Source organism: Entelurus aequoreus, linkage group LG14 (genome assembly GCF_033978785.1).
Source record: "Entelurus aequoreus isolate RoL-2023_Sb linkage group LG14, RoL_Eaeq_v1.1, whole genome shotgun sequence".
Classification (NCBI taxonomy): Eukaryota; Metazoa; Chordata; class Actinopteri; order Syngnathiformes; family Syngnathidae; genus Entelurus; species Entelurus aequoreus.
The window spans coordinates 25,408,323-25,436,121 of NC_084744.1; the positions used below are offsets into that span (position 1 = coordinate 25,408,323).

General features: G+C 40.2%; 2 protein-coding genes across 6 annotated transcripts in view; one reads left to right on the plus strand and one right to left on the minus strand.

Annotated features, from left to right (window-relative positions):
- The window catches only part of LOC133664596 (gastrula zinc finger protein XlCGF26.1-like), a 254,184-nt gene that overhangs the window by 68,016 nt on the left and 158,369 nt on the right, over positions 1 to 27,799 (minus strand). The gene's annotated exons all lie outside the window — the stretch shown is intronic.
- The window catches only part of LOC133665225 (oocyte zinc finger protein XlCOF6-like), a 36,565-nt gene continuing 14,357 nt past the window's right edge, over positions 5,592 to 27,799 (plus strand). The window contains exons 1-3 of the mRNA XM_062070475.1: positions 5,592 to 5,610; positions 7,152 to 7,289; positions 27,224 to 27,322. Coding sequence (XP_061926459.1) covers positions 5,592 to 5,610; positions 7,152 to 7,289; positions 27,224 to 27,322 — 256 coding nt within the window. The remainder of the gene's footprint in view (positions 5,611 to 7,151; positions 7,290 to 27,223; positions 27,323 to 27,799) is intronic.

Below are 27,799 nucleotides of genomic sequence, written 5' to 3' on the forward strand. Positions count from 1 at the left end.
ACTTGCAAGTACCAAGGGTGAGTCTTAATTTGCCAGTTTGTCATTAAAAGCCTTGCTAGTCTAGGTCTTGAGAATTCTACCTTCGCTAGTTTTGTGGCCATCAGCCTCGGTTCTATGTTCTTTACGGGTACAGAAAATGATGGAATGATCAATGAGCCGCATGCAGTAGTTCTACTTGTGGTGATCTTAGACTGGTCAGAAGTAACAACAAGGTCTATGAAGGTTTAAAAGGACTCACTCACCCTGGTAGGTTGCTTAAAGGCCTATTGAAATGACTTTTTTTTATTTAAACGGGGATAGCAGATCCATTCTATGTGTCATACTTGATCATTTCACGATATTGCCATATTTTTGCTGAAAGGATTTAGTATAGAACGACGATAAATTTCGCAACTTTTGGTCTGATAAAAAAAGCCTTGCCCCCTACCGGAAGTAGCGTGACGACACAGGAGGAAGGGCTGCTCACATTTTCCCATTGTTTTCAATGCAGTGAGAGAGATTCGGACCGAGAAAGCGACGATTACCCCATTAATTTGAGCGAGAATGAAAGATTTGTGGATGACGAACGTGAGAGTAAAGGACTAGAGTGCAGTGCAGGACGTATCTTTTTTCGCTCTGACCGTAACTTAGGTACAAGGGTTCATTGGATTCCACACTCTCTCCTTTTTCTATTGTGGATCACGGATTTGTATTTTAAACCACCTCGGATGCTATATCCTCTTGAAAATGAGAGTCGAGAACGCGAAATGGACATTCACAGTGACTTTTATTTCCACGACAATACATCGGTGAAGCTCTTTAGCTACGGAGCTAACGTGATAGCATCGGGCTTAAATGCAGATAGAAACAAAATAAATAAACCCCTGACTGGAAGGATAGACAGAAAATCAACAATACTATTAAACCATGGACATGTAAATACACGGTTAATGCTTTCCAGGCTGGCGAAGCTTAACAATGCTGTTGCTAACGACGCCATTGAAGCTAATTAGCAACGGGACCTCACAGAGCTATGCCAAAAACATTAGCTATCCACCTACACCAGCCAGCCCTCATCTGCTCATCAACACCCGTGCTCACCTGCGTTCAAGTGATCGACGGAGCGACGAAAGACTTCACCCGATCATAGATGCGGTCGGCGGCCCGGAGACGGAGGAAGTCAAGGTGAGGTCGACGGCTAGCGCGTCTGCTATCCATCTCAAATTCCTCCTGGTTGTGTTGCTGTAGTCCGCCGCTAATACACCGATCCCACCTACAACTTTCTTCTTTGCAGTCTTCATTGTTCATTAAACAAATTGCAAAAGATTCACCAACACAGATGTCCAGAATACTGTGGAATTTTGAGATGAAAACAGAGCTTTTTGTATTGGATTTAATGGGGCAGCATAGTTCCGTTTCAACGATTGACGTCACGCGCATAAGTTATCATACACAGACGTTTTCAACCGGAAGTTTAGCGGAACATTTAAAATTGCACTTTATAAGTTAACCCGGCCGTATTGGCATGTGTTGCAATGTTAAGATTTCATCATTGATATATAAACTATCGGACTGCGTGGTCGGTAGTAGTGGGTTTCAGTAGGCCTTTAATACATACATTAAACAGTTTTGGCCCCAACACGGACCCTTGAGGGACACCACAAGCAATGCCAAGAGTACCAGATAAAAATTTACCCATTTTAACAAACTGTACCCTCCCTGTTAAATAACTTTTTAACCAGTCACCAGCCAGCCCATAACATATAATGGTGGTTCTTTGGTCAAAATGTTGCATAGATGATGTTTTACGGATCATCTTCAAGTCGCTTTCTGATGGTCACTTCAGGATGCGCCGTTTTGTGGGCGGTCTTATTTACGTGGTTCACCTTCGACAGCGTCTTCTCCCTGTTATCTTTGTTGTATCGGTGTAGCGTGCAAGGACGGGAGGGGAAGAAGTGTCAAAAGATGTAGCTAACTGTTTTAATGACATTCAGACTTTACTTCAATCAATAACGGAGCAGCATCTCCTCGTCCGTGGCTCACTAGTGCAACAACGCCGGAAATGTGTCCCGTGAAAAACCGTCTGACCGGAAATCTCTAATAACCAAAGTTCCTTGGGGGAATAATGTAAACTCACTACATCGGTATGTTTAAGCGCTTTCATGACGAGTTTACTGACAGATAAGAAGTAAGAACTTTCCACTACTTTATATTAGTAATGGCAACAGGAGCGGATGAATGTCCCATAACAAGAAGATAGAGAAAAAGAAGAAGCCTATGGTATCGGCACGTACTACAATGGCAGATGTGCACACATTTTCAGGACTTATGCAGATCCCAAATACACATCAGCAGGTACCAGAAGGTAAGAAAAGTTGGTTTTGCTAATATTGTGAAACAAAACACCAGATAATATGTCTGCTAATGGGTGATATCTTGCGGTCCTTATACACACACCATAGTGATACTTGTATCTCTGACTACAGTAGCCGTAATGGGCCGACAACCCATCAAGCGGTGCGGCTTCAAAGTCGTACTAAAACATTTTGACAGATTTTTGAGTGCCGTGTGTTGGAATAATTGTTTGTAAGTTATCACAAAAATACTTTGTACTCCTGATATGAAGATAAAAAGCTGTCTTTTAAAGGCCTACTGAAACCCACTACTACCAACCACGCAGTCTGATAGTTTGTATATCAATGATGAAATCTTAACATTGCAACACATGCCAATACGGCCGGGTTAACTTATAAAGTGCAATTTTAAAATTCCCGCCACACTTCCGGTTGAAAAACTCCTTTGGATATGATTTATGCGCGTGACTTCACAAAAGCAACGAAAGTGGTTGGACCCCATCGGACCCGATAGAAAAGCCTCTTGTTTTCTTCGACACAATTCCACAGTATTCTGGACATCTGTGTTGGTGAATCTTTTGCAATTTGTTTAATGAACAATGGAGGCTGCAAAGAAGAACGTTGTAGGTGGGATCGATCAGTGTATTAGCGGCTAAGTACAATACTTACAGCAACACAACAAGGACTACTTACTACGCCTAGCCGATGCTTGCCTCCAAACCCACGGATGAAGTCCTTCGTCGCGCCGTTGATCGCTGGAATGCAGGTGAGCACGGCTGTTGATGGGAAGATGAGGGCTGGCTGGCGTAGGTGGAGCGCTAATGTTTTATCATAGTTCTGTGAGGTCCGGTTGCTAAGTTGCTAAATTAGCCTTAGCGTCGTTAGCAACAGCATTGTTAAGCCTTACCAGGCTGAGAATTTTTAACCGTGTAGTTCATACTTGCCAACCTTGAGACCTCCAATATCGGGAGGTGGGGGGTGGGGGTGGGGGGGCGTGGTTGGGGGCGTGGTTATTTACCGCTACAATTCACCAACTGGAGTATTTCATATATATATATATATATATATATATATATATATATATATATATATATATATATATATATATATATATATATATATATATATATATATATATATATATATATGTGTGTGTGTGTATATATATATATATATATATATATATATATATATATATATATATATATATATATATATATATATATATATATATATATATATATATATATATATATATATATATATGTATATATATATATATATATATATACATGTATGAAATACTTGACTTTCAGTGAATTCTAGCTATATATATATATATTTATTTTATTTACATAAAAGAAATACTTGAATTATCTATCCATTAGATGGCAGTATTGTCCTGTTTAACTTCTCTGTTCATGACTGAGAAATCATTTCGGCCACTGTGTTCAATGGAGAAGTATGTTCTACATATTTACAGGCAACATACACCTTCCCCTTCGAACTGTCCTGGATTAACTGTAATTCTTGTTTCCATTCGTTTTGGAACTTGCAAGCGTATTTATACTGTGGGAAAGTGGACGTGAGAATAGGCTGTCCCCACTCAGTCTCAGGTCCGCATTGAGCTGGAGGGGGCGTGGCCTCCAGCTCCGGCTGAATACCGGGAGTTTGTCGGGAGAAGGGAGGTTGAGGCGCTGAATAACGGGATTCTCCCGCTAAAAACGGGAGGGTTGGCAAGTATGGTGTAGTTACATGTACATGGTTTAATAGTATTATTGGTATTCTGTCTATCCTTCCAGTCAGGGGTTTATTTATTTTGTTTCTATCTTCATTTGAGAACGATGCTATCACGCTAGCTCAGTAGCTAAGTGTGTCACCGATGTATTGTCTTGGAGATAAAAGTCACTTTAAATGTCCATTTCGTGTGCTCGACTCTCATTTTCAAGAGGATATAGTATCTGAGGTGGTTTAAAATACAAATCCGTGATCCACAATAGAAAAAGGAGAGAGTACATAGTTCTGTGAGGTCCGGTTGCTAAGTTGCTAGATTAGCCTTAGCGTCATTAGCAACAGCATAGTTAAGCCTTACCAGGCTGAGAATTTTTAACCGTGTAGTTACATGTACATGGTTTAATTGCATTGTTGGTCTTCTGTCTATCCTTCCAGTCAGGGGTTTATTTATTTTGTTTCTATCTTCATTTGAGAACGATGCTATCACGTTAGCTCAGTAGCTAAGTGTGTCACCGATGTATTGTCTTGGAGATAAAAGTCACTTTAAATGTCCATTTCGCGTGCTCGACTCTCATTTTCAAGAGGATATAGTATCCGAGGTGGTTTAAAATACAAATCCGTGATCCACAATAGAAAAAGGAGAGTGAGGAATCCAATGAGCCAGCTTGTACCTAAGTTACGGTCAGAGCGAAAAAAGATACGTCCATCACTGCCTCTCAAGTCCTTCACTGTAACGTTCCTCATCTACGAATCTTTCATCCTCGCTCAAATTAATGGGGTAATCGTCACTTTCTCGGTCCGAATCTCTCTCGCTCCATTGTAAACAATGGGGAATTGTGAGGAATACTAGCTCCTGTGACGTCACGCTACTTCCGGTACAGGCAAGGCTTTTTTTTATCAGCGAGCAAAAGTTGCGAACTTTATCGTCGATTTTCTCTACTAAATCCTTTCAGCAAAAATATGGCAATATCGCGAAATGATCAAGTATGACACATAGAATGGATCTGCTATTCCCGTTTAAATAAAAAAAAAAATCATTTCAGTAGGCCTTTAAAACCCACCAAGAGTAAGGCTCATAAAACTCCACTGTGTAAGGGAGAAGCAAGATGGTGTTCCTGTGTTTCTCTCATGTATGTTAATCAACAGAAGGAGGTTGTTCTGGCACGAGGACTTCAAAGTGGACATATGACAGGAACTGCTCAACTTCCAGAGGAACTCCCTTGAAGTGTTTTACGAACTCTCTCTGAACTATTTGGTAACCGAGGGCAACGCTATTTACGACCCGCTGTCCTTTTGAAGTAGCTGTGGCCAGGAGACGGGAGGTGTTATTCATTGTCCTCGAAAACTTGCTCCAACCGGACCCAGGATGAGCCCAGGCCTGAGACATCCTCCTCTTCTTTGTCTTCAATGTGACCAAAGACAGTGACTGTTTTACATACTTCCCATTCCTGCTGTGACATGTGTTGGTGCGTGAACATTGAATATTCAAATAAAAGAGGAGACGAAACCCTCCTTCGGGAGAGCATGGGTGACACTGTAGAGGGTACAGTGTCGACATGGCATCTCCTCAATTGAGTCCAAATTTGATTCTGTCTCTGTTTGATTCTTTGTCTCTTGTCTGTTTAATAGATGTCAACAGGGTTTGAATCTAACACCGTGTGTAATGTTTTTTATTTTCAATGGAACATTTAAAGTTTTGGTGTTATTTACTGGCGTCATATTGCAGTCTACACGTATATTTTATGTGTGACTACCATCTACTGGTCACACTTATCATTACACCTTGTACCAAATAAAATTGTTTCGAGGTCGGTAAGCACAACCATAATTATTCCGTACATTAGGCGCACCGGGTTATAAGGCGCACTGTTGATTTTTGAGAAAATGAAAGGATTTTAAGTGTGCCTTATAGTCCTAAAAATACGGTACATGAAAGTAAACCTAATAACTTAATTATTGCCGTCATCAATAAATTGCTATGTCCGTGTGTTTCCTTCTTGGTCTCTGGATTTTAAACTGGACTAAGAGGTCTCACTCTGTGCATCGCTCTCAGCACCTGAGCATGTTTATTTGACAGTAGACTTATGTACATGAACAAAGTGAGCCTCTTGTTACTCATTCACAATCTTTGTTTTGACTACTTGAAATTCTCCTCCGCACGTGTTAGTGTTCATGTTGGAGATGGAAATAGTCATTTTAATATAGCACTGAAGTACAGGCCCCCTTATAGCTGCCCGGGATATACCTGTTATGATTCTTTAATTTGGGGCCTTTAAGAATCAGCATGTTTTCGTCCATTTGTGTCAAGGACGTGAAATTAGGTCTGAAAACCTTTTGACAAGTTGACTTCATGTCCATTAGGACTTTTCAAAGTGTAGAATACCATCTGTCTTAAACAGAATATTCTATTTTGAAAGTAAACTTGATCATTTATTTTGTGTTTATGCATGACTTCCAGTCCCACAGGAGCAGATTTTAGCTCAATTGAACCACCTTGTCGTGTCGATCACTAAATATAGAAGCCAGGCGGTGGAAACTGACACAGTGACTTGAAAATAAAAAACGGAACTGGTCTGTTGCCGTGGCGCCACCATTCCACATCCAGTGGAAGTCCCCGGTTACACTTACAAACTTTGCTTGGCGAGATAAATTAAATCACGAAGCAACAGGAAATACACATTTAACCCACACCACTCGCAGTAAGCAAACTCGACCACAAGATGGCGTCATTGCAGAGACAAAAATACGGAATACAGATTTACACTGTAGACAACCTAATCTTTTCTCCAGGTTTAAACATCAGTAACTGACATTAAAATCACAAGGGGCGCTGGAGCCTATCCCAGCTGCACTCAGGTCGAAGGGAATTTATGGCAATATAGATTTTAGGCCATATTGCCCATCCTTCGTAAAAAGTGGTCTTCTTTTCCTGTGAATAATGTTGTAAAGAGCAGTGTGTTTGTTTTCAGGCCAATTCATATAATAACTTGTTTGTTTTAAGTACATGTAAACGTACTGAAGGTCTCATGTGACTGAGCAAATCTGGACATTTCTCAAGCATGTTTGTCATTTTGTGTCCTGCAGATGTCTGTGAAGAACAACTTCTGCCTGAAAAACAGGATAGTAGATTCAGGATGGTGAAGGAGGATCAATCAAAGAGGAAGACCAGGTGCCTTGGACCATCTGGCATCTCATTTTCCTCTTTGACACAGACCCTTCCCTGTAAAGAGGAAGTCTCACTGACCCCCCAACATTAACCCTTGTGTGGTGTTCATATTGTTGTTACTCAGCCAGTGTTTGTGGGTCTGATGGACCCGTTGCATTTTGTGGCTCTTAATGCCTCACAATCAAACACTTTTATGTTAAAATACTGACTTATCCCAAAAAACATCTGTAATGAAGTGCTTCGAGAGGCTGGTAAAGGAATACATTGTCCCCAGACTTCCCCCCACATTCGACCCATACCAGTTTGCTTATCGCCCTAACCGCTCCACAGAGGACGCCATCTCCTCTGCACTCCACCTGAGCTTAGCACATCTGGAAGGAAAGGACACACACGTGCGGATGTTGTTTCTGGACTTCAACTCTGCATTCAACACCATCATCCCGCAGCACTTGGTGAGCAAACTGGCCCCCCTTGGATTCAGTACCCCCTATGCAACTGGCTGCTTGACTTCCTCACAGACAGACCCCAGTCTGTGAGAGTGGGCGACAACACCTCCAGTGCCATCTCCCTGAGCACTGACTCCCCCCAGGGCTGCGTCCTGAGTCCGCTGCTGTTCACGTTGATGACCCATTACTGCTGCGCCAGGTCCACTACTAACCACATTGTGAAGTATGCGGACGACACGACAGTAGTGGGCCTCATCCGTGACAACAACGACATGGACTACAGGGAGGAGGTGAAACATCTGGTTGACTGGTGCAGAACCAACAACCTGGTCCTGAACGTCGACAAGACCAAGGAGATCATCGTCGACTTCAGGAAGCACCAGTCCAGCCACGCTCCACTCTTCATCAACGGCACAGCGGTGGAGATGGTAAGCAGCACCAAGTTCCTGGGGGTGCAGATAACTGACAATATGACCTGGTCCCTACACAACGGAGCTCTTGTAAAAAGAGCTCAGCAGCGCATGCACTTTTTGCGTCGGATGAAAAGAGCACAGCTCCCTCCCCCCGCTCTCACCACATTCTACAGAGGCACTATAGAGAGCCTACTGACCAACAGCATCTCTGTCTGGACTGGAGCCTGCAGTGCCTCAGACTGGAAGTCTCTGCAGAGAGTGGTGAGAACAGCGGAAAAGATCATCAGGACTCCTCTTCCTCCTATCCAGGAGATCGCAAAAAGCCGCTGCCTGACCAGGGCTCAGAAAATCTGCAGAGACTCCTCCCAACCCCACCAAGGACTGTTTTCACTGCTGGACTCTAGAAAGAGGTTCCGCAGCCTCCGTAGCAGAACCTCCAGGTTCTGTAACAGCTTCTTCCCTCAGGCCGTAAGACTCTTGAACGCATCATAATAATCCCCTCAATTCCCCCCAAAAATGGATGAACTCGCTGGAATATAAAGACAATATAACATACATCCATAAACGTAGATGCATATGCAAAAGTGCAATATATTTATCTTTACAGTAATCTATTTATTCATATCTGCACCTTATTGCTTTTTTTTTTTATCCTGCACTGCCAACCAGCTAATGCAACGAAATTTCATCCTTATCTGTACTGTAAAGTTCAAATCTGAACGACAATAAAAAGTAAGTCTAAGTCTAAGACCCACAAACACTGGCTGAGTAACAACAATATGAACGTTGCATGGACATTTCAGTTTCTGCATCCCACAGGGATTCTTCTTTTGTGTTTCTGCACCTGCGGTTCCCACACAAGGTTGCAACATTGTTTGTCAACACTGTCTGCTCTCATTTTGTCGCACATTTGACCCTCTGATGTTCTGTGTACCTACACTCTGTCCTCCCCGTCTAGGCCTGCTCTGTGTGTGTGTGTGTGTGTGTGTATGTGTGTGTGTGTGTGTGTGTGTGTGTGTGTGTGTGTGTGTTTGTGTGTGGTGCACAGAACATCAATTTCCACACTTCTATTAGCCCCGGGTCCAGTGGACCCCAGACATCTTATATGTAATAGAAATGTGTAGGGGGGTGTATGGTGTGTGTTCATTAAATATGTATTCTGATATATGTTCTTCACAGAAAATGAGCCAAAGCCAGTTAGTCTCAGTTTGAAAAATTAATTAATTGTATCATTTTTCTTTTAATAAAAATCGAAAATGGGTCCCACAGACCCGAACACCACACAAGGGTTAAAGAGGAAGAGAAGGAACACAGCATCAGTCAGGAAGGAGATCATATTGACGAACGGGTGGAGTTCCCAATGATTGGTGTCCCTGTGAAGGGTGAAAATGATGAGGTCAAAGGTGAAAGTGAGGAGAAGAGAGAGGCAGAGCCTCCATGCAGCAGCTTAAAGGCCTACTGAAACCCACTACTACCGACCACGCAGTCTGATAGTTTATATATCAATGATGAAATCTTAACATTGCAACACATGCCAATACGGCCGGGTTAACTTATAAAGTGCAATTTTAAATTTCCCGGGGAACTTCTGGTTCAAAACGTCTTTGAGGATGACGTATGCGCGTGACGTAGCCAGTAGAACACAGGTATGGCTTCCCCATTGAAGCCAATACGAAATAGCTGTTTTCATCTCATTATTCCACAGTATTCTTGACATCTGTGTTGGTGAATCTGTTGCAATTTATTCATTGCATTATGGAGAAAGAAGCTGAGCAAGCAAAGAAGAAAGTCGGTGCAAAGCGGAGTATTTTGCGAGGGAAGTCAGCAACACAACACAGTCGGTGTTTCATTGTTTACATTCCCAAAAGATGCAGTCAAGATCGAAGAACTCGGACAACAGAGACTCTTACCAGGAGGACTTTGACTTTGTTAACAGACGCACCTGCGATACCGTGAGTACGCTTCCAAACATTTGATTGCTTGCCCGTACGTGCGTGTCATGTACGTAACTTTGGTTAAATATATAAGCTCTATGAACCTTGGGTTAGGTGAACGGTTCTTTGGGCTGAGTGAGTGTGTGTGTTGTGCAGGTGTTTGAATTGTATTGGCTGGTTATATATACGGGATCCCGTCCATATTACCCGCTCGAGCTATAACTAGCTCGAGCTAGTAGCTAGTAGCGAGGAGCTAGCATAACAAACACCTAGGTGTTTTTATGTGGAATTAATTTGTGGCATATTAAATATAAGCCTGGTTGTGTTGTGGCTAATAGAGTATATATATGTCTTGTGTTTATTTACTGTTTTAGTCATTCCCAGCTGAATATCAGGTCCCACCCGCGTCTCACAGCATCTTCCCTATCTGAATCGCTTCCACTGCCCTCTAATCCTTCACTCTCACTTTCCTCATCCACGAATCTTTCATCCTCGCTCAAATTAATGGGGTAATCGTCGCTTTCTCGGTCCGAATCGCTGGCCATGATTGTAAACAATGTGCAGATGTGAGGCGCTCCACAACCTGTGACGTCACGCTACTTCCGGTATAGGCAAGGCTTTTTTATCAGCGACCAAAAGTTGCGAACTTTATCATCGATGTTCTCTACTAAATCCTTTCAGCAAAAATATGGCAATATCGCAAAATGATCAAGTATGACACATAGAATGGACCTGCTATCCCCGTTTAAATAAGAAAATTTAATTTCAGTAGGCCTTTAACACAACATGACAACAGAAGCTGATGGAGACCACTGTGGAGAATCACAAGCAGACAAGCTCTTAGCTCCACTATCAGATAGTGAGGACACAACATCACACTCTTCCTGACACTGATGATGAAGACTCTAAAGATGATAAGACATGTCACACTGACAACACTCACTTGAAATGTTCTTACTGTGACAAAACTTTTAAGTCTAAGTCTATCTGATAGCTCAGTCACAGCTCTTTTTATACCAAATATGTGTTATATGTGTTTTATGTCGCACGTTTGCACCAAGAAAAATTCCTAGTTTGTGAACCCGTTCTCAAACAATGGCAATAAAACTATTCTGATTCTGATTCTGATTCTGATTCTGAAATAACATTGTCATCTGAAAACACACATGAGAAGACACACTGGAGAAAAACATTTTAACTGTTCAATCTGTAGTAAAGGTTTTGCACAAAGTCAAAATTTGAAAGTACACATGAGAACACACACTGGTGAAAAACCTTTTTCCTGTTCAACTTGTGGCACACTGGTGAAAAATCTTTATCTGTTCAATCTGTAGTAAAGGTTTTGTACAAAGTAACAATTTGAAAGTACACATGAGAACACACACTGGTGAAAAACCTTTTTCCTGTTCAGTCTGTAGTAAAGGTTTTGCAGAAAGTCAAAATTTTAAAAAACACACAAGAACACACACTGGTGAAAAATCATATTCCTGTTCAATCTGCAACAGAAGCTTTTGTGAACGATCAACCCTTAGAGCACACATGAGAACACACACAGGAGAGAAAGTATTGAGTTGCAGTGTGTGTGGTGAAACATTCTCTTATAAGTACCAGTGTAAGAAACACAAGTGTGCTGGTGAGAACAGCAGCAGCAAATGAAACGTCAGGATTTGAAATAATCTGTCAAAACTTTAATTTTGACTTGTAACATCAACACATAAAACATTTGCGACATTGTTGTTTGTGTAACAATCTTTTAATATGCTTCTACATTTATAGATTAGATATTTTATATTAGTGCTTTTTTAACCCGAGTACGTGCAAAGCCATTTATTAACAACACCCAGGAACGCCGCCGGCTTTGCAGGGCCCAAGGTCTTCTTAGATGGACTGATGCAAAGTGGAAAAGTGTTCTGTGGTCTGACGAGTCCACATTTCAAATTGTTTTTGGAAACTGTGGACGTTGTGTCCTCGGGACCAAAGAGGAAAAGAACCATCCGGATTGTTATAGGCAGGCGCAACGTTCAAAAGTCAGCATCTGTGATGGTATGGGGGTGTGTTAGTGCTCAAGGCATGGGTAATTTACACATCTGTGAAGGCACCATTAATGCTGAAAGGTACATACAGGTTTTGGAGCAACATATGTTGCCATCCAAGCAACGTCATTCTCATGGACGCCCCTGCTTATTTCAGAAAGACAATGCCAAGCAACGTGTTACAAGAGCGTGGCTTTGTAGTAGAAGAGTGTGGGTACTAGACTGGCATGCCTGTAGTCCAGACCTGTCTCCCATTGAAAATGTGTGGCACATTATGAAGCCTAAAATACCACAACGAGACCCCGGACTGTTGAACAAATTAAGCTGTACATCAAGCAAGAATGGGAAAGAATTCCACCTGAAAAGCTTCAAAACTTGGTCTCCTCAGTTCCCAAACGTTTACTGAGTGTTGTTAAAAGGAAAGGCCATGTAACACGGTGGTAAAAATGCTCCTGTGACAACTTTTTTGCGCTGTGTTGCTGCCATTAAATTATAAGTTAATGATTATTTGCAAAAAAATGAATATGTTTCTCAGTTTGGACATTAAATATCTTGTCTTTGCAGTCTATTCAATTGAATATACAGTAAAATGAAAAGGATTTGCAAATCATTGTATTCTGTTTTATTTACCATTTACACAACGTGCCAACTTCACTGCTTTTGGGTTTTGTAAATTCACAATACAATTTTAGACTTATTCATAATAGTGCTTTTATAGGTGTTTGAAATATTGAAGTGTGACCATTTTTATTTCTATTTGTTAATAATCCCATAGATTAGCACTTTTATATGATATACGTACATATGTACTGGTTCACATCTGAAACATCTTCTGGACCACTTCAGGAAGCATATTATTATTTACTTTATACATCATTTGAACAGTTGTCTTTTATACAGTTTTAAAATGTGTGACTTTATGAATCATTTGTTGGGTCTCTATAATCCATTTTATTAATTATCTTTATTACTCTCTTTTGTAATATGATGATTGTGTTGTGATTGTTTTATATGTATGTCCCCAGACCTTTATGCAATATAAAAGTGAGAGGAGATGGCCGAATTGTTTGTGGAAGGATGGTTTTGTTTTTACAAATTTACATTTGTGGATTAAAAAAAAATCCCCATTGTTGTGTTTTAAAAGATGTTTACGTTATTTTTCTTTTTTAACATCCCCAAAACAATATCAATATCAATGAAAGTTTGGAGTGTCAGGCAAAAGCCAATATTGTACATCATCACACATCATACTTTGCATACATTCATAAAATAAACTGTTTATTTTGTTTCCCTATCACAGAACGAAAAATTATTTTAAGTGGTCAATTCTGTTTTTTTTTTTCTTAAATGAACTCCTTTGCCTTTGGAAGAATGGAAAGTTAAAAGTTTTTACGTTCCAGGGAAAGAGCTTTTACGTCATCATTTCCGGCCCCTCTCCTAAATGAAAGAAGAAACGCCCCCTCCATGACTCCACACATTTGGTCCTGTCACGCCAAATTTCTTCCCTACAAAAACCTGCCCTCCCCCATTTACTTCCGGGGCTGCGTCCAATAAAATCACAAAGTTGCCGGGGGTCCTTAACCGGCACGCGACGGTCCTGTTTCGCGCCTGTACAAAAAAAAAAACAATAATCGATTTCTTCAGATTCCAGCAGCTGTCAAAGACGAAGTATCCTTCCAGCGACGGGCAGTCAAAGCCGAAGTGCTATCGATCGCTGTCAATGACGTAAGAGGAAACATGACCACGGAAGTAAATGGGGGAGGAAAGGTTTTTGTAGAGGGAAGACATTTGGCGTGACAGCCCCATTACTACTTGCAGCTAGCTTAGCTTGCTAGTTAGCTTAGCTTGTTAGCTGCTAACAAAGAGACGCGCAAGTTACCTTTACATCGCTATGCAGGGAACTAATGTGAGTGTAAAGTGTTGTGATTATTTGAACATGTGCGAAAGAACGATAGCAAAGTATGAGGAGGAACTTTGTCCAACAAAAGAGGAGAAGGAGCGCCAACATCAACTACTGGACGCTGTTTTCAAGAAACATCACGTTTTGTTACACAGAACAGGTTTGTTTACTTCTTACTCTCACATCTTTACTAACTTTATATTTCATTATTAACACTTTTCTTCAATATATTGTGTATAAGAAGTTGGGTTGTCTTGTGAGGATGATGCATTCCGTCTGGTACTTGCAACGTGGTCTTGCAACCACGTGGTTGTGTTCTGTCGAATTGAACTACCCGTAAAGATGAGTTACATATCCCAGTCCATTTGTAGAATAAATTGTTAAACTTCAATTTTAGTCTCATCACTTTATACAGATAATTAATAGGACAAAATAACCCGGGAGGACTTTGCCCTTTAAAAGGGAAATCCTGAACATAATCATGGCGTCAGGGCAGTATTAAGATTATTTAATTACATCACATTCATGTTCTTGTTACATGATTTATGTTTGTTCTATGTTCTAATTTTAAAAGGGAACTGCACTTTTTAAAGTATTGTAATCATTCACTATCTCTATGTAAGACAAGCACACACGTTTTACTTACGAGAAACTAGGTAAGTAAAAACTTAAATAAAATATTCCGTCTAAGCCTGTTCTGGAGAGGGGTCCAGAGTGAGGCCAAAGGAAAAAAAAATCCTCATAGACATAGCACACATAAACATGTGTGTATGAGGGAAACATCAAAGAACACAAAAGACATTAAAGACATTAAAAGAGCAGAGCTGATGCAACCAGCTGCCACTCCAGCAGTGCCATTTCTACTTACAGCTACAAAAATAAAAAATAAAAATAATTAACCAATAATATATATTGTGCACACAATTGCAATTGATTTAATTAAAGTCTGAATGTCATTAAAACAGTTAGCGCCATCTTTTGACACTTCTTCCACACCCGTCCTTGCACGCTACACCGCTACAACAAAGATGGCGGGGAGAAGACGCTGTCGAAGGTGAGCCACGTAAATAAGACCGCCCACAAAACGGCGCATCCTGAAGCGATTTAGAAAAAATAAAAATACCCCTTTAATGCGCCTTTTGTATGAAAATAGACCTGACCAGACCCGCTCATCAGCAGTGCGCCTTATAATCCGGAGCACCCTATGGTCCGGAATATACGGTACCTTGAAATAGAGTTATCTTCAACTTTCTCTTTTTAGTATTGCCCCCCAAAAAAAGAAGAGAAGGAAATACACACACACATATTGACAATTTCAAAATAAAAACAAAGCACTGAGGATTTGAGGAAAATGCCACATTTGAGTCGTCCACACAGGAGAATAACTAAAGATTGTTGAACAAAAAAATATGGAACTGAAAACCTTCTGCAAAAAATATCACAAAAACCAAGACTTGGAAAATGACATAGATCCAGATACAAATGTTTTCTCCCACATCAGTAATAATTGTTTTTATTATACAGATGAACAATATAATAGCAACATTAAGTGTGATAACAAATTGTCAATTATTCATTTTAATAGCAGAAGCCTCTACGCAAATTGCAACAACATGATTCACTTTTTCACTTCAAAATGATCGCTGTCACGGAAACAGGATTTATGATAAAAAATGAATAGATTTTGATCTGGAAGGATATGAACTAAACTACATCAACAGAAGCAACAACAATGGAGGAGGAGTAGCTGTGTATATGATGAAGAACCTGAACTACAACGTGGTAAAAACATGTCATTTGCTATACATAATATCTTAGAATATATAACCATTGAAATATGTCAGGAAAAAAGCAAACACGTACAGTATTTATCAGTTGTTTATATAGATCACCTAAGTCAACTATAGAAACATTTGAAAAATGGAGCAAGGCAAATCACATGGACAATGGTCAAACAATTATTTTCTTATGTGGTGACTTTAAAGGCCTACTGAAATGAATTTCTTTTATTTAAACGGGAATAGCAGATCCATTCTATGTGTCATAATTGATCATTTCGCGATATTGCCATATTTTTGCTGAAAGGATTTAGTAGAGAAAATCGACGATAAAGTTCGCAACTTTTGATCGCTGATAAAAAAAAGCCTTGCCTGTACCGGAAGTAGCGTGACGTCACAGGAGGTAATATTCCTCACAATTTTCTTTTGTTTACAATGGAGCGAGAGAGATTCGGAGCGACAAAGCGACGATTACCCCATTAATTTGAGCGAGGATGAAAGATTCGTGGATGAGGAACGTTTGAGTGAAGGACTAGAGAGGCAGTGATGGACGTATCTTTTTTCGCTCTGACTGTAACTTAGGTACAAGCTGGCTCATTGGATTCCACACTCTCTCCTTTTTCTATTGTGTATCACGGATTTGTATTTTAAACCACCTCGAATACTATATCCTCTTGACAATGAGAGTCGAGCACGCGAAATGGACATTTAAAGTGACTTTTATCTCCACGACAATACATCGGTGACACACTTAGCTACTGAGCTAGCGTGATAGCATCGTTCTCAAATGAAGATAGAAACAAAATAAATAAACCCCTGACTGGAAGGATAGACAGAAGATCAACAATACTATTAAACCATGTACATGTAACTACACGGTTACATCAACAGCCGTGCTCAATTGCGTTCCAGCGATCGACGGCGCGACGAAGGACACCCATCATCGACGAAGCTCTGTAGCATGAGCTAACGTGATAGCATCTGTCTCAAATGCAGATAGAAACAAAATAAATAAATCCCTGACTGGAAGGATAGACAGAAGATCAACAATACTATTAAACCATGTACATGTAACTACACGGTTAAAAATTCTCAGCCTGGTAAAGCTTAACAATGCTGTTGCTAACGACGCTAAGGCTAATTTAGCAACTTAGCAACCGGACCTCACAGTACTATGATAAAAACATTAACGCTCCACCTACGCCAGCCAGCCCTCATCTTCCCATCAACAGCCGTGCTCACCTGCGTTCCAGCGATAGACGGCGCGACGAAGGACTTCATCCGTGGGTTTGGCGGCTAGCATCGGCTAGGCGTCTGCTAAGTCAGTAGTCCTTGTTGTGTTGCTGTAAGTATTGTACTTAGCCGCTAATACACCGATCGATCCCACCTACAACGTTCTTCTTTGCAGCCTCCATTGTTCATTAAACAAATTGCAAAAGATTCACCAACACAGATGTCCAGAATACTGTGGAATTATGAAATGGAAACAGAGCTTTTTCTACGGGCTCCGAATACTTCCCTTGCCCTCGTGACATCACACGCATACGTCAGCATAATAAAACGTTTTTAACCGGAAGTGTGGCGGGAAATTTAAAATTGCACTTTATAAGTTAACCCGGCCGTATTGGCATGTGTTGCAATGTTAAGATTTCATCAGTGATATATAAACTATCAGACTGCGTGGTTGGTAGTAGTGGGTTGGGTTAGGGTAGTAGTGGGTTTCAGTAGGCCTTTAAAGGCCTACTGAAACCCACTACTACCGACCACGCAGTCTGATAGTTTATATATCAATGATGAAATCTTAACATTGCAACACATGCCAATACGGCCGGGTTAACTTATATAGTGCAATTTTAAATTTCCCGGGAAACTTCCGGTTGAAAACGTCTATGTATGATGACGTTTGCGCGTGACGTCAATGGTTGAAGCGGAAGTATTCGGACACATTGTATCTCAAAACAAAAAGCTCTGTTTTCATCTCAAAATTCCACAGTATTCTGGACATCTGTGTTGGTGAATCTTTTGCAATTTGTTTAATGAACAATGGAGACTGCAAAGAAGAAAGCTGTAGGTGGGATCGGTGTATTAGCGGCTGGCTGCAGCAACACAACCAGGAGGACTTTGAGTTGGATAGCAGACGCGCTATCCGACGCTAGCCGCCGACCGCATCGATGATCGGGTGAAGTCCTTCGTCGCGCCGTCGATCGCTGGAACGCAGGTGAGCACGGGTGTTGATGAGCAGATGAGGGCTGGCGTAGGTGGAGCGCTAATGTTTTTATCATAGCTCTGACAAGGTCCCGTAGCTAAGTTAGCTTCAATGGCGTCGTTAGCAACAGCATTGCTAGGCTTCGACAGGCGGCACAGCATTAACCGTGTGGTTACAGGTAAGGCTGCAGCTAATGATTATTTTTCTATCAATTAATCTATAGATTATTTTTTCGATTAATCGGTTAATCTGTAGATTATTTTTTTCGATTAATCTATAGATTATTTTTCCTTTTACCGATTATTTTTTTTATTCAAAATGAAGATAAAAAAATAAATGTAGGCCAGTTTTTTCAAAAGACATGGCTTTTATTTACAAAAAAAAAGAAGTATGGCCACTCAGTCAACATTGACAACAACATGACAAAATATTCTGTAACAATGTAAACATTTAAAACTTTTAACATTTAACAAAATTAAAAGTAGCTTATTTGCTTTTTAATGTGCAAATATAGAAGTAAACATCCAGTGCAAATCTTAATATTCTGCAATAGTATAAGCATTTCAAAAGTAAAAGTATTGCTTATTTTGCTTTAAAATGTGCAAAAATAAAGATAAACATCCAATACAAAAAAGTGCAAAACGAAATATTCTGTAACAGTGTAAACATTTCAACAAAAGTGAAAGTATTGCTTATTTGCTAAAATGTGCAAAAATAAAGATAAACATCCAATACAAATAAGTGCAAAACGAAATATTCTGTAACAACAGTGTAAACATTTCAACAAATGTGAAAGTATTGCTTAATTGCTAAAATGTGCAAAAATAAAGATAAACATCCAATACAAAAAAGTGCCAATCTAAATATTCTGGAGCACTGTAAACATTAAGTATTGCTTTCAAAATGTGCAAAATAAACACCCAGTCCAACACAGTACACAATAACCAATTCTACTCATTCCAGTGAGTGACTAACAGTTGTAATGAAGAAAGGTTAGCATGTCTACATGCTCTGGTTCTTTTCTTGTTTACAATATTCCCGGCAGCTGAAAATAGGCGCTCAGAAGGGGTCGATGTGGCTGGAACTGAGAGCTAATTAGCCTTCACCTCAAGCCAGGACTGTGAGTGAGCTGAGCTGCAGTTTAAGTTTCTAGAAGGTCAACGGGCTCATAGTGATGTTACTAGTAGTTGACTGGGAGGTGTTTATTATCATTTGGGGAGAGTCCGCTGCCTGATGCTCACCTGCTAAACACCTATCTGCTCGACGCTGAAGCGCTGACTACATGCGCTCTGAATACGCACTGCTGATTGGCTGCTAACGCTCTGAATTCGCACTGCTGATTGGCTGATAACGCTTTCTGTGTACCAATCAGATGGTTGTGTGGGTGGGACAATGCTGCGTGCTGAGACAGAAGCAGAAGGAGCAAAGCAGCTTGTTAAGACTTTAGCTTTAGCTTAGAAACTCGTTCGGTACACCCCCGTACCGAACCGAAAGCCCCGTACCGAAACAGTTCAATACAAAACACGTACCGTTACACCCGTAGCAGATACAAATGACACATTCATGTTTTTGTGTAATGATGACAACGTATACTCGCGCGGACGATTGAATAGTTGATGGTTTTCTTTTCAAATGTTCGTTCATAGCCGTTGTGCTGCTATGATAGGCCATTTCCGCTCGACACAGTGTGCATACAACAACATTATTAGGCCGTTTATTGAAATACTCCCACACTTTTGCCGACTCTTTGTGTGCTTTTTCCCCCTCGCTCGCATCGTCTGCTTTGCGCTCCGCCATGACGGTAGTGTGACGTAAATATGCGACGCGTCGACGCACACAAACGGCGTCGACGTATTTACGTGACCGATGACGTCGACTACGTCGACGCGTCGTTTCAGCCTTAGTTACAGGTCCAGTGTTTGGTTCGGTGACTTCTGATAGTATAATTGTTGATCTTCTGTCTATCCTTCCAGTCAGGGGCTTATTTCTTTTGTTTCTATCTGCATTTAAGCACGATGCTATCACGTTAGCTCCGTAGCTAAAGTGCTTCACCGATGTATTGTCGTGGCGATAAAAGTCACTGTGAATGTCCATTTCGCGTTCTCGACTCTCATTTTCAAGAGGATATAGTATCCGAGGTGGTTTAAAATACAAATCCGTGATCCACAATAGAAAAAGGAGAAAGTGTGGAGTCCAATGAGCCCCTTTACCTAAGTTACAGTCAGAGCGAAAAAAGATACGTCCTGCACTGCACTCTAGTCCTTCACTCTCACGTTCCTCATCCACGAATCTTTCATCCTCGCTCAAATTAATGGGGTACAAATTAATGGGGTAATCGTCGCTTTCTCGGTCCGAATCGCTCTCGATGCTGGTGTAAACAATGGGGAAATGTGAGGAGCCCTTCAACCTGCGACGTCACGCTACTTCCGGTACAGACAAGGCTTTTTTTTATCAGCAACCAAAAGTTGCGAACATTATTGCCGATGTTCTCTACTAAATCCTTTCAGCAAAAATATGGCAATATCGCGAAATGATCAAGTATGACACATAGAATGGATCTGCTATCCCCGTTTAAATAAAAACATTTCATTTCAGTAGGCCTTTAATATTGACTTATTGTCCATGGAAACAACTCAGTAGAAAGCAGAGAAAGAACAATCAACCATGGATGACAAAAGGATTAAAAAAGGCTGGTAATAAGAATACATTAGTGATGGGTCCGGCAACACCGATGCATCGGCGCATGCGTCGAGCTCATAGAGCGATACCCTGTGTCGGTGCGCGTATCGCTTTTAGAAAGTCACGTGACCAAACACGAGCTGTTTTGGTAACGCGACCGATCATGAGCTGTTCTGGTCACGTGACCGCTCATGAGCTGTTCCGGTCACGTGACCGATACGCGAACTGTATTGCACTGACGCCTGCGTGCCAAACTTTGTTTATTAGGAAGCGGCGCAATGCGTGTTGTTGACGAACACCGTTAGGGCAGCTTGTTGTCACTGTCACTCAAAGTTGCATTTCAAAATTACACAGAATAAATGTGTTTATTTTGTTTAGAATTCAGATGGGTTTGATTTGGTGCGCGGCATATATTTGCTGTGTGGCGCACAGTGTGCGCGGAGGACGCTTTAGCACTGCGCAATTGCGCAGACGCGCACCTTAGAGGGAACGTTGCTCACAGGGCACAGAGGAGGCGTCAGTGCGATACAGTTCGCGTATCGGTCACGTGACCAAAGCAGCTCATGATCGGTCACGTGACTTTCTAAAAGCGGTACGCGCACCGACACAGGGTTTCGCTCTATGAGCTTGATGCATGCGCCGATGCATCTGTGTTGCCGGACCCATCACTACTGTTACTAGAAAAAGGTACAGGAATGACGGCGTGGCGAAGTTGGTAGCGTGGCCGTGCCAGCAATCGGAGGGTTGCTGGTTACTGGGGTTCAATCCCCACCTTCTACCATCCTAGTCACGATACATGTTCACATTATTTATTGACTGTATCTAAAAAAGATAAAAATATATTTTTATTTAAATGAAGATATGAAATAATCCTAAATGAAATACAATGACTTGGTTTATATTATTGTATATACTAGGTCATAAAATCAGTGTCAGTTGAGTCGGTCCATAGGTTGCCTGTAGGGATTTTTAATGTCCAGCAGATATCAGTATTTAGTGACACAGTATCGACACAGTATCAATACAGTTTTGCAATGTGTCGAAACGCTTCATGAGGCCTCATCAACCCATCACTAGAATACATTATATAGAACATTTATAACACAAAAAACTACAGAGGCAAAAAACAAGTACAACAGTATATAAACAAGCTAACTAGCATACTGCAAACATGTAGAAAATAAGATTACAGTCATTTATTAGACAGAAACAAAAACAATATGAGAGCAACATGGGGCATCCTCAATAGCATTATTAAAAATGGCACTAAGTGGGATTACCCCCAATACTTCTCAGACGGAAACAAAAAAAATGACAACATGAAGGAAGTAGTTGAAAGCTTCAATAATTATTTAGTAAATATTGGACCAAAATTGGAGGAAAGGATTTCAGACCCAGTTTTACCTGAGGACTATAATGGCACCATAGATAGAAATCCCAATTCAATGTTCCTCAATAATGTGACACAGTAGGAAGTAGTTAAAGTTGTGAAAAAATGCAAATCCAAGACTTAAATCGATTGTAATGTAATTGATATGGAAACGATAGAAAAGGTTAATAAAGAGATCTCAGGACCATTGATGTATATTAGTAACCTATCATCTCAAACAGGCAAATTCCCTAACAAAATGAAAATAGCTAAAGGTGCACTAATTTATAAGACTGGAGACAAACACCAATTTACAAATTAAAGACCTGTTTCTTTACTTCCATAACTTTCTATAATCATTGAAAAACTGTCCAATAACAGATTAGATAGTTCATAAACAAACATAGAATACTCGCTGAGAACCAATATGGATACACAGCTAATATTTCAACTTTGATGGCTTTAATTGAAATTATAGAAGAAATCACCAATGCAATAGATAGTAAAACATGTGCAGCAGCAGTGTTTATGGATCTAACTAAAGCATTTGACACAATTAATCACAATATTTTAATCACAATATTTTAATCAACAAATTAGAACGATATGGCATCAGAGGGTTGGTCTTTAACTGGGTTAGAAGTTATTTAACCAACAGGAAACAATACGTGAAGCTAGGCGAACACACATCTACAACGCTAAATACATCCTGTGGTGTACCCCAGGGATCAATACTAGGACCAAAATAGTTCAATCTATATATAAATGACATTTGTAAAGTTATAAAATATTTAAAGTTAGTATTATTTACAGATGATACAACAGCGTTTTGTTCAGGAGAGAACACACATAAGTTAATACAAATAATAACAGAAGAAATGAACACATTAAAAAGATAGTTTGACAAAAACAGACTATCCTTGAATCTCAGTGAAACTAAAATAATGCTATTTGGTAACAGTAGAAGGGAAAGTCAAACACAAATACAAATAGATGGAATAGAAATTGAAAGTGTAAATGAAACCAAATTTCTAGGTATAATGGTTGATGATGAAATGAACTGGAAATCTCATGTAAAAAATAAACGACATAAAGTAGCAAGAAGCACGTCAATAATGAATAAAGCAAAACATGTTCTAGACCAAAAATCACTTCATATTCTCTACTGCTCGCTAGTGTTACATATCTGAGTAATTGGGCAGAAAATTTGGGAAATAACTACAAAAGTACACTTCATTCATTAACTGTGTTACAAAAAAGATCAGTTAGAATAATACATAATTTTGGATATAGAGAACATTCAAACCCTTTATTGAATCGAAAATACTGAAATTCCACGACATAGTGAATTTGCAAACAGCTAAAATTATACACAAAGCAAACTATAACCTGCTAGCCAATAATGTACAACAATTCTTCTCAACAAAAGAGGAGAAATATAATCTTAGAGTAACATGTAATTTAAAACATTTGTACGCACGTACAGCACTTCAGACTTTCAGTATATCAGTATGTGGAATTAAATGATGGAATGGATTAAGCAAATAAATCAAACAATGTACTAATATAATCCACTTCAAGAAACTCTTCAAACTTAGTGTTTACAAAGTACAAAGAAGAAAAAAAAGTTAAAGTACCAATGATTGTCACACTAGGTGTGGCGAAATTATTCTCTGCATTTGACCTATCACCCTTGTTTACCCCCTGGGACAGACCTGGGCGTTCTGCGGCCCGTGGGCCGCATCCGGCCCTTTGTACGTCCCTGTCCGGCCCGCTTGAGGCCAATTATAAATTACAAAATACATTTTAAAAAGTATCTATTTCGAGTGTGCAATACAACGGTGCTGCTTTTGTTTTGAAAAGCGTTATTTGTATTACTTCCGTGTGGACGTATGCTCGTGCGCGCAGCGGCAATCACAAATTACAAAATACATTTAAAAAAACATCTTTGTCGTGCGTGCAATACAACTGTGATGCTTTTATTTTGAAAAGTGTTATATGTGCGTATGTCCTGTGAGTGAAGGCGCACAGCGACAAATGATGCCCGGTTATCCCAGAGACGCTAAAAAGAGAAAAGTTGATGACGAATGGTGTGTTTTCAACAAGACATGGACTGCCAAGTAAAGGTAAAGCCGTTGTGCTTAATTGTGGTACACACGTTGCTGTGTTTAAAGAATATAGTGTAACGACCTGCTGAAGTAGATGTTGTCTTCTTGAGTTGCGTAAATGAGAAGTGAGGAGACGTGCGTGTGGAAGGAACGAGATATGTTGAGCTGTGTTAGTATAGCTTGCTCAATAAAAGTTTAAAAAGAGCGTCAGACTTGGTGTGCACTTCTTCTGGACGCTACAATTGGTGTCAGAAGTAAAACTTTGCGCATACTGCGCTGTTTGTGTGCTACGTCATCGGGAGGTACGTGCCACGTGAGGAGAGAGACAGAGAGAGAGAGAGACAGCGTTTACAGGTGCAGCCACGCTGCTTGCCACGGGGGGAATTCCGCCCTCAATGAAGACTCCCAGGTTTGATGGTAAGGCGAACTGGGAGGCAATTCATCCCACTTCTGACATCAATTGTAGCGTCCAGAAGAAGTGCACACCAAGTCTGATGCTCTTTTTAAACTTTTATTGAGCATGCTATACTAACACAGCTCAACTTATCTCGTTCTTTCCAAAAGGAAAACCAATCCTCACTCCTCATTTCCGCAACAGCAACGCTTCCCCCTTCTTCGCCAATCACCTTACAGGCGTGCTACTTTCACAACAAAGAGGATGCAGGATAAAGTGACAGAAATTGACATTTTTGTATTGTAATATACATCAGTAAGTGTTGTGTAAGAAAGTGTTAAAAATAAAACCATCAAAAGCCATCTGCTTTTGTATAAAGATAAGTTAGGTTAAATGAAAATATTATTATTATTATTATTATTATTATCTATCTTACGGTATATGAAAAATAATTTGAGCACAATTTAATTGAAATATTGTCGGTGTGGCCCTCCAGCAGTGCTCGGGTTGCTCATGCGGCCCCCGGTAAAAATTAATTGCCCACTCCTGCCCTGGGAGGTGAGGGGAGCAGTGAGCAGCAGCGGTGGCTGCACTCGGGAATCATTTTGGTGGTTTGAATATGACCAATGTATGATCCTTTAACTACTTGGTATCAGATTGATACCCAAGTTGGTGGTATCATTCAAAACTAATGTAAAGTCTCAAACAACAGAAGCATAAGTTATTATTATATCTTAACAGAAGTGAAGATAGAACATGTTAAAATAGATAATAAGCAGATATTAACAGTAAATGAACTAGTAGATTAATAATCCATTTTCTACCACTTGTCCTTAATAATTTTGACGAAATAATAGAATATTAATGACACAATATGTTACCACATATGTCAGCAGACTAAATTGGGAGCCTTTGTTTGCTTGCTTACTTACTACTAAAAGACAAGTTGTCTAGTATGTTCACTATTTTATTTAAGGACAAACTTGCTATAAGAAACATATGTTTAATATACCCTTAATGTAGATTTGTTGTTAAAATAAAGCCTCTAATGCACTTTTTTGTGGTCCCTTTATTTAGAAAATTATCAAAAATTATTGAAATGCATTTTGGTACAGGTCCCGGTACCAAAATATTGGTATCGGGACAACTATCGTAAGAACAGAATTCGTCGGTTGATTCTTTGACTACCTTAGTAGTCATTTTTTCACTGGAGAGATTAGTCTCTACGATGCTGCCAAGATAGGTAATCTAATTTTTGTTTGTTATAATATCGTCACCCACTTTGACTGTGAAGTTATCTACTTTTCTGAGTTTAGGAATTGACCCAAAGACCTGTGTACTTGCAAGTACCGGGGCGAGTCTTATTGTGCCAGTTTGTCATTGAAAGCCTTGCTAGTGTAGGTCTTGAGGATTGTAGCTTTGCTTGTTTTGTGGCCGTCAGCCTCGGTTCTGTTCTTTACGGATACAGAAAATCATGGAATAATCACTTAAGCCGCATACAGTAGTTCCACTTGTGGTGATCTTAGACTGGTCAGAAGTAACAACGAGGTCTATGAAGGTTTAAAAGGACTCACTCACCCTGGTAGTTTGCTTAATGAGCTAAGTGAGACAATGTTGGTGGCACAGCTTAGTGAAGGTTTTAAAAATGGGTGCATCCTATCGGGACATATCTGTGTTACAGTCCCCAAGAAGATTTAAACCTGTATCAACATGTTTACACAAAACTCACACAGTCACTAAATACATTTTATACTGTAATGAAATCTAATTAAAGTTTTAATTTCACTTCCTGATTCTGACCTACATGCACCAATAAGTAAAAGTAAACATTTATTTTCAATAACCAAAGTAGTCAACACTTGATTTATTAAAAGAACATAGAGGTGACTGACTTTCCGCCAGCGTGGAGTAGATGGTCTCCAATTCCTAAAGAGGAATTGTTGATGGAGATACTCCATAAAAACCCCACATAATAAAACATGTTTTTGGTAAAAGTTCCTTTTGTACCACAAAATACTATTTTGTACCACAAAATAGTATTTTGCATGATGACAAAAACATACCCATCCATCCATTTCCTACCGCTTATTCCCTTTTGAGGTCGCGGGGGGCGCTGGAGCCGATCTCAGCTACAATCGGGCGGAAGGCGGGGTACACCCTGGACAAGTCGCCACCTCATCGCAGGGCCAACACAGATAGACAAACAACATTCACACTCACATTCACACACAAGGGCCAATTTAGTGTTGCCAATCAACTTGAATGTTTTTTAATTGGTTTTGGAATTAAGATTTTTTTTATTACCATATTGAAGTTATGGTAATGACTGTCATTACAAGATGGTTAAAGGCCTACTGAAACCCACTACTACTGACCACGCAGTCTGATAGTTTATATATCAATGATGAAATCTTAACATTGCAACACATGCCAATACGGCCGGGTTAACTTATAAAGTGACATTTAAAATTTCCCGGGAAATATCCGGCTGAAACGTCGCGGTATGATGACGTATGCGCGTGACAAAGTCAGTTTAACGGAAGTTATGGTACCCCGTAGAATCCTATACAAAAAGCTCTGTTTTCATTCCATAATTCCACAGTATTCTGGACATCTTTTGCAATTTGTTTAATGAACAATGAAGGCTGCAAAGAAGACAGTTGTAGGTGGGATCGGTGTATTAGCAGCGGACTACAGCAACACAACCAGGAGGACTTTGTTGGAGAGCAGACGCGCTAGCCGCCGACCTCACCTTGACTTCCTACGTCTCCGGGCCGCCAAACGCATCGTGTGAAGTCCTTCGTCCTTCTGCCGATCGCTGGAACGCAGGTGAGCACGGGTGTTGATGAGCAGATGAGAGCTGGCTGGCGTAGGTGGAGAGCTAATGTTTTTAGCATAGCTCTGTGCGGTCCGGTTGTTAAGTTGCTAAGTTAGCTTCAATGGCGTCGTTAGCACAGCATTGTTAACCTTCGCCAGCCTGGAAAGCATTAACCGTGTATTTACATGTCCACGGTTTAATAGTATTGTTGATTTTCTATCTATCCTTCCAGTCAGGGGTTTATTTTTTTTGTTTCTATATGCAGTTAAAGCACGATGCTGTCACGTTAGCTCGTAGCTAAAGCATTTCGCCGATGTATTGTCGTGGAGATAAAAGGCACTGAATGTCCATTTCGCGTTCTCGACTCTCATTTTCAAGAGGATATAGTATCCGAGGTGGTTTAAAATGCAAATCCGTGATCCACAATAGAAAAAGGAGAGTGTGGAATCCAATGAGCCAGCTTGTACCTAAGTTACGGTCAGAGCGAA